Source organism: Seriola lalandi, unplaced genomic scaffold, assembly GCF_002814215.2.
Source record: "Seriola lalandi dorsalis isolate HSWRI2012SDOR001 ecotype SW California unplaced genomic scaffold, Sedor1 jcf7180002054784, whole genome shotgun sequence".
NCBI lineage: Eukaryota > Metazoa > Chordata > Actinopteri > Carangiformes > Carangidae > Seriola > Seriola lalandi.
The window spans coordinates 911,221-929,020 of record NW_019525337.1 but is presented as its reverse complement, the minus strand read 5'-3'; the positions used below and the strand labels follow the sequence as shown (position 1 = coordinate 929,020).

Below are 17,800 nucleotides of genomic sequence, written 5' to 3'. Positions count from 1 at the left end.
TGTGGATGACATCACATGCGACTGCAGACTCTGCTCGTGGTTGAATGTAAACAACAATGGCGACAATGTGTGAGAATTCCCTCGGTACATAGTACGGTGTAAGACCAACTGCCAACAGTTTAATATCCCAACAGCAGATCTTCTCCTTCACTGTGATATGACCGGGGTTGCACCATCTATTGTTCACAAGCAGAACCAGTCCTCCACCTTTGTTCTTCCCACTTGCTCTGGTGTCTCTATCCGCTCGTTCTGCAGTGAAGCAAATCCACACAACGGTTGGGAGTGTTGTTGTTTAAACAGGTCTCCGTGAAACACATGAGACTACACTCGTTGACATTTCCCATGAGGATCGATGGTAGAAAAAGCTTATATCTCCATCTCCTACCCTTTAGCTTAGCCCCAGCTCTGCATCCATGGCTTCTTCAGCTCAGTCGAGATGGGATGTTTAACTCCAACTGGTACACTTTAAAGCCAGGAGTTCTTCCTTTGTATACTTTGTTTTCTCCATCGTCAGACAAAATAAGGATATATAATTAAAAAACATCAATCGACAAAAAAATATACTAATTTATACAAATATATTGGATAAAACTACAAGCTTTGCAGACTTGCTGCCACTTGGTGCTAGCGTATTATTTGACACAGACAAAACAGAGACTGGGTTGTCAGCCATCATAAAGGAGGTAGATGGGGAGGACAAGGAGGTTGTGTTTGAGGTACTACAGATTTCAGACGTGATGCACTAATTGCGATATTATCAATTTTAAATGTGTATAAATGTGGGAGTTGTTTTTTATTTCTGAAAGAAACCCCAAAAGTTAATTTCTCTTTGAAAAATGAGTTGGTCCAAAAGCACAAAAATCTGAGCCCATACATGTACAGACTCAGTAGCCCATGTCTCCTTTTTATACCTCCATTTTCAAACCCGTCTAAATAACTTATTTAATATTCAGTGAACACTCTTACAAAAAGTTGGGGAAATTGTAAGATTTTGTTTTTAATTTTCTGAAAGAGTGGTAAAAAATCAATGCAACCTAGAAGTTCATTTCAAACCTCTGATTTACATTGCAGGGTGGCCCTGAGAGCTCAACGCACTGCAACTTAAGAAAACACATGCAAATTGACAAAACACAAACAACTTCAGAAAACATCTTCATCATTGTGACAACACATGAGCTGCAAATACTCACAGCAAATACAACCCAACAGAAGTGTTTCCAGGGGACACTAACAAGTGATGAACCTGCTGGGATGCGCTTGTTGTTCAATGCTTTGTGATTTTTGAAGTTAAAAACATTGAAAGAAAAGTGTAAACCAGCAGGTTCCTCACTCTTTTCCTTTTAAGTAATTTTTTGCCTTAATTCTGCTGGCGAGAAAGAGAGAGAGAGAGAGAGAGAGAGAGAGAGAAAGAGAGAGAGAGAGAGAGAGAGATAGGATGATGTGCAGCAAAGGGACACAAGTTAGAATTTAACAGAGATATTACATTCAATGAATTTTTTTCTATAAAATAATTGCACAAGAAATAAAATTAATAAATATGACAGAATTGTTTTAAATGGGAAATTACAGACTCATTGATCCACACATTTTGGGATTGGTTATCAGAGGTATTGGGAAAATCTTTTACTTTAATCCATCAGTTTGTGTATTTCAAGATGTGCTACAGGATACAGTGAGGTATCCATGGAGGTGGATTATTCTTTTTTCATCAATTATCATCTTGAACTCTTCTACTCCACTACACTGGAAAAAAGACATGTCAAACATGAAAAAGACAATGGCCATTGAAAATAACAAAGTAACTTAATTCTAAATCATATTACAATCATTGTGTACATAAGATTAGTTTTTATGCTTAAACCAGGTCTGAGGGTATTAGTTTCTGTGATGGTTTGTTTTTCTCATGTTTTTCCCCTCTTTATATAATGTAGGACAGATTGACAATTATGCCACATGCCAAATGGATTGGTCTAAAGATTGCATTGTGGTTGAAGTTGTAGAGTGTGGAGGATAAAAAGACTTATTATTATATATAACATATGAGTGTTTATTTATATTTGATCTTGTTTAAGTTGATCAGATATGAAGACACTGAGGTTGAGCTTGTTTGTTTGACTTTGTTTGTTGTTGTACGTTATGTTGTGTTATCTTGTGTTTTGTCTTGTTTTAATTAGTTTTGTTTTGTCTTCTTGTCTTGTTTAGCTGCTCAGTTAAGATTTTGGGCCTTTTTGTGTTGTTGAGGTGGGAGGTGTAAATTGTGTATATGGAACTCAATCAGGAGAAACCAATAAAAGAACAGAAGAATTTGACAAATTTGAAATAAAATGAAATTTACTGTAAACAGAAGGAATAGACTTTGGCGCTTAGACCCCGGCAGGGATCATCCATATTTCTATTAGATGAAGCAAAGACACAGGTGGTGGTGATGAGGGATGGAGCTCGAGGATGGGGACATCTTCATCACATGGTTTGACTGGAGATGGTCAGGCACATGTGCTGCACAGTACAAATGTGTGCATGATTATGTATGTTTATGCATGCAGTTGGACACTTTCCCTTATATGATACACGTTATTGTCTCTCCCTCCTGTCCCCAACCTGACAGCCATAATCAAATGACATGAAGCAAACAACGCAAGACTGTGACCAGGAACGCAAAATGTATAGATATCAAAGAGAGATCAACATCCTCCCTTTTATTTGCACAAACATTGTACATCCAAACTTTGTCAGTCTCTGAACATCCTGCTTTCTTCCAGGCAGTGTTGTCACTCTGATTTTTTCAATTCATGTAAGTCAGCTGTGGGTGTCAGTGGTGAGTCAGGAATAGAAACACATGAAATGTGTTCTGCTCTCCAGCAGCCTTTGTTGCAGCATCAGCTCTGGCATTTGGCTGTGAAACTGAATCAGGACTGTTAGTGTGAGCCTCACATTTACAGATAGCAACTTGTTTGGGCAGAAACACAGCATCGAGGAGAGCAGCGACCAAGGTGTGATGAGCATGTGGTTTGCCTGTGGATGTTAGGAAGTGTGTGTGGAAGTGGGAGTGTGCTACTCCCTATGCATATTTGCTGTCTGTGTAAATGTTTATTCTTAGCAGAGTCACTGAGACAGCACACTGATTATCAGTCCAGTACAGCCAGTCAAGTCTAAGTTTGTCCTTATCATGACCTTCTCCGTACCATTTGTTTTCACTCTGTCTGTGTCTGTTCCAAGGGACGTGGAAGCTTTGTGTTGTCATGATGTCAGTGTTTGTGCTGACAAGCTGTCTGAAGTGTGAGAGTGCTGCTGACAGAACTGAATGCAGTGTTTGAGAATTTCCGCTGATATGCATACATTAGGTCTTCATGTCTTCAGGTCTTCATGATAATTAACAAACCATCTTGGTTTGGATATTAGAACAATGCCTAACCAACACGTTCGATCTCTTCCCATCAGATATTTAGGACCATGTCACTGTCCTCGGCTCCCTCAACTGGTTGAGAAGAGAAGAGGGTGTGGGGGAGGAGAGAGAGGGAGGAGAGAGAGAGAGAGAGAGACCATGAACAGCTGCATATACTGTTGATGTATTTCTTTATTTGGATCCCCATCAGCTTCCACACAGTGGTCGCTAGTCTTCCACACACAATAACAACAAATTAAAAAAATAATTATAAAAAATCACACTATATCAATGAAAAAAAACAAAACAAGCCAAACACAGAAAATAATTAAAATAACTCTACATGTAAAACAATAAACAATAATAACTTACAATGAAAACTAAATTAAAATGTCACAAATGCACATTATCAGGAAGAAAATGAAGACAAAGGTGCAGAAAAAACAGTAACATCTAGATGAGATTTATCAAATTTTGTTTTATTAACCTCTTAAAAGAAAATCTATTCTTGGTCTGTCTGATGTAAATAGTGGGCAGAGTCCAAGCAGAGGGACAGTTCTCTTCTGCTCCAAACCAGAGATACCCACAGTTTGAGGACAGAGAGAAAGAGAGAGAGAGACAAACAGACAGACAGAGAGACACAAAGGGAGAGAGAGCGATTTCAGATGTGTATGGTGGCAAAAGCAACATCAGGTACACAACACAGAACTCAGGGTCTCTGGACTAGTTGCGTGCTGGACTCCAGGTGATGGGTGACTGAAGTTTCACAGTTTGGGTCACTGGAGGATCATTGGGTGAACTTACTCATGCAGCATTCACTCACAAAGGATGCCACCTGACTAATGAGTCACACACACATTGCATAAATCTGTAAGACTTTTTCTATAAACACAAAAGATACACACACACACACACACTGATATACCGTGAGATCTTGAGGCCCATTGTCGTGCCCTTCATCTGCTGCCATTGCCTCCTGTTGCAGCCTGATGTACACAGTTCCTGGAAGCCTAAAACATCCCAGTTCTTGCATGACCTGCAGAGTCACCAGACATGTCTACCACTTCGCAGGTTTGGATGCTCTGGATCTGCGTGTACGACAGCGCGATCCACTTCCTGACTGACTTGTTTTCTGACCCACATCCTTCCCCCCCAAAAAATGCACATCTGTAGCCCAGGTCACACAGTTCAGTAACTAAAAAAATAATTTTTTCAAAATAAAACTGCACATTTTAAAATGGCCTTTTATTGTGACCAGGTCACACCTGTGCAGTGTGATCAGCATCTTGATTCGTCACACTTGTCAGGTGGAGGGATGATCTTTGCAAAGGAGAAGTGCTCACTAACACAGATGTAAAGACATTTGTGAAGACATTTTGAGAAGTTTTTTTTTTGTGTGGCTCAAAAAAGTCTCAGATCTTCAATTCCAACTCATGAAAAATAGAAGCAAAAACAAAAGGATTATGTTTATGTTTTTGTTTAGTATAGTTATTGCTTAATTTTACTGGACTTAAACACATACAGCTATGTCATTCATTTAAGTCTGTTACATTTCACCCATTCTATAGAATAGTAGAGTACGCAAGTATGAGAGTTCAGGATTCACACCTTAGTGATAATCAAAGTCCTTTTGGTGTTACGTCAACAATCATACATATATATATATATGATTATATATATACTTGTTTGCATTAATCAGTCTTCAATTGTGTGACACAGTGTCAGTTACTGCCACAGAGTGAAGAAGTTTATCACAGCTCAATGGGACACAATAACACCATCCTGTGGATCCCACATCACAAGGCTCAGTACAGCTCAGATGATTTGTTGGAACAACTTATATGGATCAACCATACAGTGGTACAGATAGTCTCAGATTACTGTTAAACCACACACACACTTGGGACCTTAGAGGAGCTTGACATATTTAACAAAAGTATAAAACAAAACCTTTGAGAGAATGATATATTCAATAATAATGTTGACAGTGTCAGATACATGATAACTTTATCAGTCTCAGAAGAATAGATTGTTAATTTTAAGTAATAACCATCTTTGGATGTTGAGTTATAACTGTAACTGGACATTAACAAATGTGGGAGTCAGACTGTATTTCATTATTGAACTTTAACTTCCTCATGCATTCTGATTACTGGCAGTTTATAGGCTTAACACCAACAGTTGGTCTAGTGTGGTGCAGCAGACGAAGGTAGACTGAGGGACACACTGAGCTATGAGGTGCTGTCAGGAAAAATGTTCATTGAATGAGTGTTCAGTGAACTGTGTTGGTAGATCCCTGACCTGTCTACACACCTGTCTGGTACGTAATGTGCCATCATATGGTTGCACACTGTACACTCAGTGTACACTGCAGGTGTAGGTGTTCGGGGAGACTGTCTGACTCAACAGGTTATATATCTACAGAGAATATATCTTCTCCTCTAACTCTGACCAGAAACCTGTTCCTTTAACCAGATCACTCAGTCGACAATTTATTAACAACATCAAATGATGAAAATAAATTATTTCTTACATTTTAGTATAAAAAAATTATATGACTGTCAACTGTTATGTAATATGTGGTAGAAGGTGGTTGTTGTGTGGTCACATTATTCAATAATATCATCACACAAAAATCTTTACACAACATTACAATGGAGTCCAGCCTCATAGTCCAACAACAAATATAAATTATAAAAACAAGAATTCCTCCTTTTACTTCACACTTTAACCAGCAGGAGCAGATCTGAAGTTTTCAGTGGAAGGTTCAGACGTCTGTCGATCTGCTGCGTTTAGTTTCTCTGAAATAAACCAAGAAAACATGCACAATGTAGAACAAGAAGATCACCACATCCTGTCTATCACATTTACACCTGGCATTAAAATATGTTTTGGGTGATTGGATTGCAGTCAGATAGTGGTTCACCACATGACAGTACAGGTGTAAATGCACCCAAGACGCATTGAGGACGAATTGTGATCCGGGAAGGAATTTTACCACAGAGACACAAAACAACTGCATTATCAATCCACATACAACGACTAGATGGGCTGAAATGTGTAATTGTGCGTAAATGTTTCAAACCATCAAGGTAGCAGCGAAGGAGCTAGCAGCCATTAGCCAGCTGCATAAATCACAGTCTCCTCTGCTCTTTGTCCTCAGCATTCCAGTTGTCAAAGGCTTCTTCCTCCGCTTTTTAAAGCAAGCAAATACAATAACACAGCGTCATGGATGGCTGCCATCTTCTGTTCTTCTTCTCCTATTTTTATGTGTCCACACTGGCGGTATTCAGAGCCACAGCCATATTGTTTTCGTGTTGTCTGTCCCATTCTGGTGGACACGATTTTTCAGTAACGCCTTGAAGGAACTTCTTTAAATTTGGCATTAGGGCTCCTACTACCAACCATTTTTCTAATGATTAATCTATCGACTATTTCATCGAATAGTCGATTAATCTAAATGATTAATTTTCCTCCAGAAACTTTAAATGACATGATCAATAACCCCAGATTCAGGCCTAAACATTTTCTCAAACACTTATTCGGTGTAAATTCTCAGGCAGCAGCAGGCGACTCTATGAGAGTTTTTATCAGCTACAAGGTCAAAAGCTCTGTCTACGGGGCGTCGAGTGACGCAGTGGGTTGAGCAGGCGCCCGTATGTAGAGGCTACAGTCCTCGCTGCAGTCGGCCCTGGTTCGAATCCCGCATCGGACCTTTACTGCATGTCATTCCTCCTCTCTCTGCCTCCCCATTTCCTGTCTCTCTCTACTGTGCTATCATAAAGGCATAAAAAGCCCCAAAAATATACTTTAAAAAAAAAGCTCTGTCTACTAATGAACAGACAACACTTACATGGAGTAATCCTTCACATGTTTGTGACTGAGCTCACTGTGCACCGTAGAAAATAATAATCATAAAATAACACTGGTTGAACAAGATTTAAAGTGAAGGGATTTGAACTGTGATGTGCTCATCCTCCCAAAGTCAGACATTAACCAGCTGTAGGGACAGGTATCGTTTGGATTTTATCTGAACCTTATCCACATCTCAGAATATTACTGCTTCTTTTTTAAAAAGGACTAATTAGAACAGGATTTGAATTGACTGTAACATAACAGTTCGCTATTAGTTTAACCAGCGCAATGTTGTAATGTAAAAGACACCAGGAGTCGGTGGAGGAAACAGATGTAAATATCTCTTTTCTGTTTGTTGCTAGTTGAACAGGAGGTTGGATAAAGTTCTTATTGGACTTTTACTTTTTATTACACTGACAGTAACGTAAAGTTCAGTGATAGTAACGTCAACTGCAGTAATCTTAATGTAGTCCGGCGCAGCCTCTGCTCTGCTGTGTGTCTGTGTGTGTGTGTGTGTGTGCGTGTGTACGTGTGTCTGTGTGTGTGTGCACTGTGTACCTGCAGTGGACTGAGAAGCAGTGCGACCGTAAATGATTTAGAAAATAAATATTTGGTGGTTTATAGTGACTGGCCGCCACAAAATACTGATTTTGACTTATTTTCACAGTTGACGTCTGTGGCGAAGAGGCGCAGCAGCTCTATGTCCACAAATGTCCAACAAGAGCAGGATGTGACATGGGCTAGGGTTAGGGTTATCGATCAATGTGAACTCATATTAATACCAGGTGTAAACATAATCAGGCTAAAATCACATTTACGTACAATCTGGTTACGAGACACATTTTAATGATGAAGACGTTCCAACAGTGTTTTCACAGCTTGTCACATGATATTTGTCTCGTGGTAATGCTGACTCACCGGAGTTCTTCCTTCAGCCGAGCCAGTTTGTCAGTCAGACGATGATTCTTCACCTGCATGGGATTGTTGGGGACGAACCAGGCGGCTATAAACTTACACACCACTACAACATGCTGTGGAAACAGACACAAAACAACTATGTAACTGGCCTCATCGATTCACATGAACAACACCCCCTCGGCCCCATCTGGAATACGAACCTCAAACAGGATGACAAAGGCGAAACGCACAGCCAGGACCAACCAGAACTGAGAGGTCAGTGTGTAGTCCTCATCACTCCTGTAGTCTCTATAGCTGCGCATGAGACAGATTGTCCAGTTTAACACATCTGTGATTGATTACTCTGTATGTTTGGACAGAGCTGAATAACAGTGAGGTGGTCTCACCTGCACTGTGTAACGTTGAATCCATCCTCTGTCTTCATCTGAATAATACTAAAATCCTTCTGAACTGCTGAGTGACTAATCAAAGCCGTGGACAGAGTGTCATTGATGTAGCCCTGCATGCAGCTGCAACAACACCACAAAACACACCATGAGACACAACACAGAAAACACTCTGCTGACTTGATGTCAGATGTTTGTACCAGCTGAAACATGACTGACTGTGTGTGAGTGCTTCCAGTAGCACATGGGCCGTAGCGATAACGATAGACGAGGCGTGGGATAAAGTCCGATGACACTCCAATGACCAGGCCGTTGGCGATGACCGCCAACACACCGATGGCCTCCAACACCTTCGTCCACACACCTGTACACAGAAGACAGTAAGATGTTTATGTCTATGTTAAAACAAAATTGTCATCACAAATAATGATTGAATAATTGACTGAGAAGCTGAACTAAATGACGTGTTCTGTCTGTCGATCTCCGCTCTGTAATCACGGAGCAGCACCTACACACAAGCTGCTTCATTACAGTCAGCTGATCGGAGTGTGTGTGTGCGTGTTGCACTCATGGTTACATGCGGTTAGATACGTGAAACTGTGGTGGGGCAAATTCAATTTGAGATTAATTGAATACTACAAATAAGAAGTTACTACATTAAAGGGAAAACAAGTTAAATATCGTCCTGACATTTGCAAAGACATGAGCTATCAGCGATCGTTCTCATAAACATCAATATCATCGTCCATCGGCACAACCCAAATGAGGGTATGTTGAAGGTTTCCTGTTGCCTTATACCTGCCCATTCTTCTGTGAATTTGGCTTCACAGCTGGCTCAGATTTTTGACAGCCGATGTTTATTATCTATTATTGAAATGATTCAGTGATGTGAAACTGATACAACAGTGTGCTCCACACAGAAACCTTTCACTCATATATAAACAGACACACAGCTCACCAATGTCATTGGTCTTCCTGGGAACCAGCCGGCGTTCCAGGCCGACCATCTTGATGGCGTCTAAGCGGATCTCAAAGATGTTGTTGATGAGCGCCAACAGGGGAGCGAGGGGGAACGCAGCCACAAATATAGTGGTGAAACTGAACTGGACCACTGGAGTGCACAGACAAAGCCCATAACATTAACATTTAATTCTTTAAAAGGTTTAATTTTGTCTTCCTCTGGAATATATAAGACCGTCTGTTACATCAAGAATTATTAAGAGAAGAAGAACTAATAATACTGTCAATGACTTTGCTGATGTGCAATTATGAAATATACGTATAAGTTGATGTTGCATGTGCATGTTACATTTTCCCATTGAAGTGAATGTATCTAACTCTATTCACTAATGGGCAAATGTTTTAGAACACCTCCATTTTTCCAGGTGTTACTGAAATTTACAAAGTGATTCTGGAATGAAATCATAAAATCTAAATGTCTGACTCCTCCTGCAGCTGAAAGCTCACATTCTTTCTACAGTGGAAATCACACATGGTTCAGAAAGTTACACATAAGTTCACACTTATGTGTGTCACATGCAGGATGCTTTGCGTTCACCCTCTGTCCAGTTCATCCCAGACCAGCTCCATGTGGTTCAGCTCTGGAGACTGTGCTGGTCTTGTGGCTCATTATGTTGCGCCACATTTGGACAAACTGTGCTGTCAGTAAAGGGAGGTAAATATCGGAATGGTTTCCCACCTGCAATAAGGGAGTGTCCTACATATCCCACCTTTAAGACACTCCTCAAACACTGGATCAAGTCAAACCACATCTGTGATCATTTTTAACTCAAAATGTATTTGCCCTTTTTTATCTGGTGTATTTTATATTTGTAGTGGTGTAATGTGTTTTGTTTTTGTTACCTGCCCAGGGACTATAGATGTAAATCGACATTTACAATCCAGCATGTTTACATTGTGTATTTTGTACTGATGTTCATTAACATTTATTGTCCCTATCAAATAAATAAATAAATTTACTTTTATTGCTGGTAGAATTAGGATTGAAGAAAAGTGGCTATAATGATAACTAGCCCTTGTTCTGACATTATTCAGCCAGGAACTGTCAGGCCTTTGTGTGCTCTAACAATCCATCTTCAAACCAGTGAGTTGCATTTTCAGGTGTGATGGTCAGGGCAGAGACTGTGGACCTACCCATCTCCAGGAACTCATTGAACAGGCTAAAGGCATCTGTGTCGGCCAGGTGGTAGTTACGAAGCCAGTCCCGAAGTTTACAGATGTCACATGGTTCAATACGTCCCTGTTCATCATGGCAGGCCTTCCTGTAGCAGTAGCCACACTTCCTCTCCAGTTTCTTTGCAGCGTTTCTCCTCAAACACCTCTTTAACCAGCTGAAAAACACATGAATGGGGAGTGTGACATGTTTACACTGTGCGGTCAGCCTGATGAGGTCTGGACACTAACCCTTCAACAGCTGCTGCCTTACAAAGATAAAGGTTAGAAAGTCCCATATTTTACATTACATTACATTATTTTGATATCGCTGTGTATATTTGATGATATTTTTGACATTTCTGCCAGACCATGTGGAGTTTTGAATGGCATTGATTGGAACTGCAGATGAAAGACTGGCGGTCACATTAAGGCGATTGCATGGACAGAACATCTACCGGCAGTGGTGTGATGGCAGCATAAGATCCTCTATACAGAAGATACCACATTACAGGAAGCACCAATGATATGAAATGGGACACAGTTCTGGTCTCCTACGTGGGCGTTGTCCCCAGACCCCTCCCTCAAGCCAAGGCAACTTGTTAAGCAATGAAACATGTTTTATTTAAGTCTTAAAGTTTAATCCATGGTTTCACGTATAAGTAACTCAATCCAAAAATAACTCTGGTCCATCTAAACATCTGGTCATCGGTTGGCAAACGATGTCGGCAGCTGACAGATCTGGCAGGGGTATGGCACTGAGACAGAGGCAGGTCTCAAATAAAGTCAATTTTCTCCGTATCTGTTCGTCTGAAAAATTTCATTTTGATGTCAGAATGTTGTGAAGACGTGTGGTTTGTGAAAACTGGGTCCAATATTTATTTTGGTGACTATGGAGCCAAAGAATCTGTGATAATCTGTGATCTCATTCACTTCGCCCACTGGAATGAATCCACTGAGACCTGCTGCTGGTCTCCTAAAGGGGCGGGAGGTGAAGAAACCCATGTGACACAGATACAGGAAATAAACAGAAATGAAGCATCTCGGTTTCTCTGCTGTCTCTGCCAACGGCATATATGGGGAAATTATGGCCAGAGAATGGAGACAAAGCTGTGAAGAAGCTTATCCTTTTTTCAGAGCTCCAACTCCAGGCCATGGATATCACCCCTCAAGTATGAGTAAGCAAGTTTGCAATCCACATACACAGCCACAATAACAGCTGGTTTTACAGGCTGTGTGTGTTTGTCTGTGGACTGAGCGCTTTGATACTTTCACAGGATTAATAATAGAACCTAGACCTGCTTTATAATCAAACAACACATGGAAATCTACCTCTATACTATACGGACCTTTACTGTAAATGAAAACACTCACGGCACTGTGAACTCAAAGATGTTGTTGAGAGTCTGTTTGAGCAGCATGATCACAGCCATCTGGATGAAAAGGTCTGTCAAACAGCCACTAGGATGGCACTACAAGACACACAGAACACATGTGAGAGTTAGTACCGTGTTGCAGACGTAGTGTGTGAATGTCTGAACAGTAAGTGAATCTCCTCCTCACCTCCTCCAGTCTCCACCGAGCGATACGCACATAGTTTCCTGGATGGCCATTTATCCTGTGAGAGAGCATCAATTTCATATCAACAAGCTGCAGTTTAAACCTCTGAACTTAAGGGTGGGTCTGTATACAGGACTAGTAGGCAACACTGGTAGAAAGAGAGGCAGCTCATGTTTCACGCTGGGAGAAAAGGTGGAATTACTTAAAAATAATGAGAATTAGCTACTGATAGCTGATCACAGTTGGCAAAACTTTATCTGAAGACGAACACTCACTCCATCATCTTAAAAGTGAGTAAATGTGTCTCCTACACTGTCTGATCAATATTGATTTTAAGTCTTATTAAACAGACGACTGTTTGCATAAGGAACAACAACCACATCACCTCAAACTGGTCATTGATTATGTTTCTGGTTGTGTTTCTGTGTCATGAAATCTGTAGCAGATGTCTGATAATACATGAAAACCGCAAGAAGCTATCAATGGAAAAACACACACAACATTCAGCTCTTTGTTATTTATATAATATTCCTTTAATTTCTTATCATCTTCACTTTAGGACGTAGGTTTAATGACTTAATTGTGACCTTAACATACAATTTTTTATGAATTAATGTAGTTAGTGATTAATGATATCCTCTGTCAATCGTGTTGTGTATTTGGATCCACTTTTTCTTAGCTTTAACTGATTGGATCATACAGTAACAACATTATAGTACAGGAGTGTATCATGCTGTCAGTCTCTGTGTCTTATCTAGAGGTTTCAACTGGAATATTTAAAACACACACATTTACGCAGTCATGGGATGAATGTCCACTGTTACGCTGATGATACTCCGCTGTACCTTCCTGAAAAAACTGATGACTCTTCTAAAGTTATGAAATTAGAGGCCTGCTTTTCTGCTGTGAAAAGTTGGATGTGTCATCACTTCCTGTCCCTAAATTCAGATAAAACTGCGATGCTGGTCATTGGCCCAGTCTGGTATACAGCAATTAGCCAGTTTGATCAAGTTACAGTAACTCCTGACTACTGGGTGATTTTTCACAGCCTGACAGCCAAGAATCAGGGTGTCTCATTTGAGCCTACCCTCTCCCTCAATCAGCACATTAAAGACCTCACAAAGACCGCCTTCTTTCACCAATGTAACAGAGGAAGGAAGAAAAAAACAGTCACTGCTCCAGGCGCATGCTGTTTTGGGAGTAACATCCAGTAAACCAATCACAGTGTATCTCCAATTCCCTTTTAAAGCCAGGTCCGCTGCACCTTTGGCGTACTGCTATTATAATAGCACGGTCTTTCACACAGAGTTAGAATCTATTTGTGGTCAGTTGATCACATATTGTGACTGACCAGTGAGTGCAATCCTGACCAGTCAATCAAGTCCTGACCAGTGAGTGCAATCCTGATACAAGGCAGCAGATCTGTGCTGCCCGAGCGGGAAAAAAGTCTGAGTGAATCAACGCTCTGCTCACAGCTCTACAGAGAAGTAACAGCACAAATCACTACGTTAGAAATATTTGATGTGATATAAGAAGTGTGAATGAATCTTCGGTTCGTTATGAAACTGTGGACACATGTAGGTGATGGATGTGGAACACTGTGGAGGAGTTACCAGGTAGTAAAAAGAAGCTTCTCTGCAGAGCCTCATGCAAGAGACGTCCATGACACATGACAACGTTATCCAACACACAACACGTCACAAAGAAGCTCCTTCTGAGGCTGCACTGTAATGTTCACCTGACTCATCCAACATCTAAGAGCATCTTCAGCTCACTCTGCTTGTGTGTAACAGGCAGAGTGTGTGAGCTGTGTGTGCCTGTGTATGTTGGTCCATGTTACTCTCTTGATAATGAGCCTTAAAATAACAGTGAAATACTGCACCACTGACTTCAGACCAGGTTTTTGTTGGTCAGTCCTTTTCCACAGATATCAATGCACCAGCAATGGGCCTGACCACACCTCATTTTAAGACCAACACGCCCATAGGTGCTCAGATAGGTGCAAGTGTATTTGCTATTTCAACAACATGGGCACTGGACGGGAAAATGACAACTGTGTCGATCTGGAACTAGCAAAGACACTTGTGCTTTGTGCCGGGTGTAAGATAGGGCCCTCAGTCTTTTCTGTCTATGGCAGATGCTTTCACACCTGTCTGATCTCCTTAAACCTTATATTCCATCCCATGCTCTACATTCTCAGAATTTAGGGCTCCTGTCTGTCCCCAGAGCTAAGAAGACGTCTGCTGGCTACAGGGCCTTTTCATATCAGGCCCCCGTCCTCTGAATCCACTTCCCTGCTGACATCAGACTGTCTGACATCAGTGAAGCTTCGAATCCAAACTTAGAACTCATCTTCACGCTGTAACATTCAGTAACTTTCAGTTAGTGGCGTATTCTTTGATTGTCTATGGGTTTTGCCTCTTGTGTGTTTGTGTAGTCTGTCCTCTTTCCAGGTCTTCATGGTAGAGAAGAGGTGAGTTGTGCTGGTGATCATATTCTTCATTAATGTTGTCAGTCTATAATGTTGTCCATACTGTGTTGCTCTGTTCTGAAGATTCCACATCTATTGCATATGTGTGTGTCCTGGAGGAGGGACAGAGGACTGTTGCTCTTCCTAAGGTTTAAGGAGTTTTTCCTTTTATGATTGGAGAGTGGAAGGACAGAGGGAGCTGTGATGCTACACAGATTGTTAAGTCCTTTGAGGCAAATTTGTGATTTTGGGCTATATAAATAAAAAAGCAGTGTGGGCCTTTTTCTGTTGAGACCGTGGTGTTTTCAGCTGTTACTGCAACAGAGATTGGATTGATAGCATTTTACAAAATCTGAACCCAAGAATAAATCCACTTTTCCTCTTTTCAACCCATTATTTAATCTTTTTAGGTGGTTTATTTGTGTAATGAAGGCATCCGTTAGATAAAAACAATCTGTCCTGATTTTCCTCAGTATCAAATCTAAACCATGGAGATTGTATTGAGCCGAAAGGGTGTCAGGTTTTCAGCAAATATTTAGTCTCTGCTGTGACACATTCAGTAACTCTTTCCTGCATCAGTGTGCACCTGACTGGAGGCCTGTGCTACCGCTGCACAAATACACAAACTTTGGAAATAATGTGCAGTCAATAGATCGACAATGTTTCTGCAGGCTGCAGTTAACGTTACCTGAAGATGAAGCGGCTGTTGAACTAATGCAGGTCACAGGAAACAGTATATTACATTTTCACATGTTTTGTGGTTCATGCTTAAAAAAAACATATTATTCAATCCCCTGCACAGTCTGTGCCAGTTAAGCCACCCAACACTAAACTCTTAAATGTAAGGCTCACGTTTTAGTGTCTTAGTTAATCATCTGTGATGTGAAAATATCAGATTTCCACACAGTCAGAGAAAGTAAGTGTGTGTCCTGATCACCGTTCAGTTATAATAGCACACTACAGCTGGTCTGCTGACAGCGCTGTCAGGCACTCACTCATGGTGACTCATGGAGGTTTCACCAGCTTTGGATCAGAGGTTGCTCTGAGAGCTGTGGAGCAGCCGCCAGACAAGAGCCAGGCTGCCTCATGCTCAGCGATATGCTGTCTTCCATTTCCATCCATGTCTCTTCCTCCAATTAATTCTGTGCTGCAGTCATTTTGTTTGTCAATGACACAACTAAAAAGAAGTGCAGCCATTTGACAAAATGCGAGTCGACTCCAGGTCTAATCAACTGATACATCTGACGTGTTTGTGATATTGAAACTTTAAAGTAATATCAGTGCATTTTAATAGTATTTCATGATTCGATGTGGTATTTATATTTCCCCCGAACAAAAAGAGACAGTTGCAGTTGCAGTTTTACCTGCCCAGGAAGAAGGCCACATAGAAGAGTGAAGAGAAGAGAGTGAAGAACTGAAAGGTGAACATCTTGACTGTGAAGCTCCTCTCCGTGGCAGCAAATGAGTTTATCTTCTCTGAATACACACACACACACACACACACACACACACACGCAAACAGAGCAAATGGATAAAATGCATGAATGTTACTGATGAGATATTTGACCAAATGTCTAATAACATATATAATAATTTATTACTGGTACTTGCAGCACAACAAATGTAATAAAGCATCTAACTTGATTCTCACCTATGTCACACAGCTTGAGGGAAACCCATCGGTTTACCTACAGATAGAACACAAAGACATGACAGATTTTATGGTTATTACATCATTGGCAGGTAGACCTTTAGAGGAGCAGGGATCTCTTAGTTTCACATACAATGCATTTAAAATGTGTTGAGACCCCTTTATTTTTTCATGTTTTATTATGTTCCAGTTTTATGCTTAAATTGTTTAAATTCATTTTACCTAAATCCCCCATAATGACTAAGTCAAAAAAAGAATCTTAGAAATCTTATTAACAAGGAAAAACTGAAATATCACATTAACATAAGTATTTGGAAGCTTTGCACACCTGGATTTAGGAATTGGGGATTTGTTCACTGTTGTGTGTCTTTCCACATCATGAGTTTACCACAGCTGGACTCCAATCAGGAGAAATGAAGTAACCTCAGCTAAACTTCCAGAGTCACAGTAAAGTATCTAAACACATATGCCAATGTGATATTTCAGTTTTTACTTTTTAATTTCTTTTCACATTTGGAAAGATGTTTACATTTCTGCTTTGACTTTGTCACTGTGAGGTAATGAGTGTAGACTGATAAATGATTTTTTTTGTTTTAGCATCAGGCTGCAACATAACAAAATGAGAAGAAAGTGAAGGGGTCTGATACTTGCTGAATGCTCTGTATGACACCTGGTTTTCAGGAGCTTCCCTCCTCCGGTTTCCTCAGTGGTGTCATGTCTGACAAAAACTACCTATACTGAAAGCGTCTTTGTTGTTTGTGAAGTTTAGCTGCTGGGAATGAAGTGAAAACACCCTGAAAGCACAGACACTGATTATCTTTTACACAACTACACTACACACTTAATCACCTGTAACTTCAGGTGTATCCACTGTCTCTGGTTCTGCATCTCTTTTTTCCATTGTTCTCCACTCACACCCACCCATGTGTAACACAACAAATACTGAAACACAGTTAAAAGCTCTGATGTGTGTGTTTTGTTATGTCCAGTAGACTGGAGGCTGTTTGTGAGAGGAGCGTTGGGGAGTATTTTAAAAGTTTAATTTCCAAGTTACTTTCTGGTAATGCTGGTATTTTCTAAGTCACATAAACATTCACAGTAATGACATATTTTTCCACTTCAGTAAAAGGCCAGTGCCACCAAACAGGGAGCATTAACAATTCTGATTTAGAAATCACTACATGTCTATGTACAGTGGATCCGGGAAGTATTCACACCCCTTCACTTTCCCCACATTTTGTTATGTTACAGCCTTATTCTAAAATGGATTAAATTCCCTTTTTTCTCATCAATCTACACACAATACTCCATAATGACAAAGCGAAAAAGGTTTTTTAGAAATTTTTGCAAATTTATTAAAAATAAAAAACTGAAATATCGCACATACATAAGTATTCACACCCTTT

The 17,800-nt window shown here is 40.4% G+C and overlaps 1 protein-coding gene and 1 long non-coding RNA gene across 2 annotated transcripts in view; both read right to left on the bottom strand.

Moving 5' to 3' along the window:
• Positions 1–3,556: 3,556 nt before the first annotated feature.
• LOC147817985 (uncharacterized) overlaps positions 3,557–17,800 on the bottom strand; it is a 68,599-nt gene continuing 54,355 nt past the window's right edge. The window contains exon 2 of the long non-coding RNA XR_015438416.1: positions 3,557–4,298. This is a non-coding gene — a long non-coding RNA (uncharacterized LOC147817985). The remainder of the gene's footprint in view (positions 4,299–17,800) is intronic.
• Positions 3,557–17,800, bottom strand: part of ano9b (anoctamin 9b) — a 27,691-nt gene continuing 13,447 nt past the window's right edge. The window contains exons 14-24 of the mRNA XM_023425579.2: positions 16,395–16,431; positions 16,108–16,219; positions 12,277–12,331; positions 12,088–12,185; positions 10,696–10,892; positions 9,500–9,652; positions 8,761–8,905; positions 8,542–8,664; positions 8,356–8,449; positions 8,156–8,268; positions 3,557–6,183 (exon numbers count right to left, since the gene is read on the bottom strand). Of these exons, the coding sequence (XP_023281347.1) occupies positions 6,150–6,183; positions 8,156–8,268; positions 8,356–8,449; positions 8,542–8,664; positions 8,761–8,905; positions 9,500–9,652; positions 10,696–10,892; positions 12,088–12,185; positions 12,277–12,331; positions 16,108–16,219; positions 16,395–16,431 (1,161 nt within the window). The 3' untranslated portion in view covers positions 3,557–6,149. The remainder of the gene's footprint in view (positions 6,184–8,155; positions 8,269–8,355; positions 8,450–8,541; positions 8,665–8,760; positions 8,906–9,499; positions 9,653–10,695; positions 10,893–12,087; positions 12,186–12,276; positions 12,332–16,107; positions 16,220–16,394; positions 16,432–17,800) is intronic.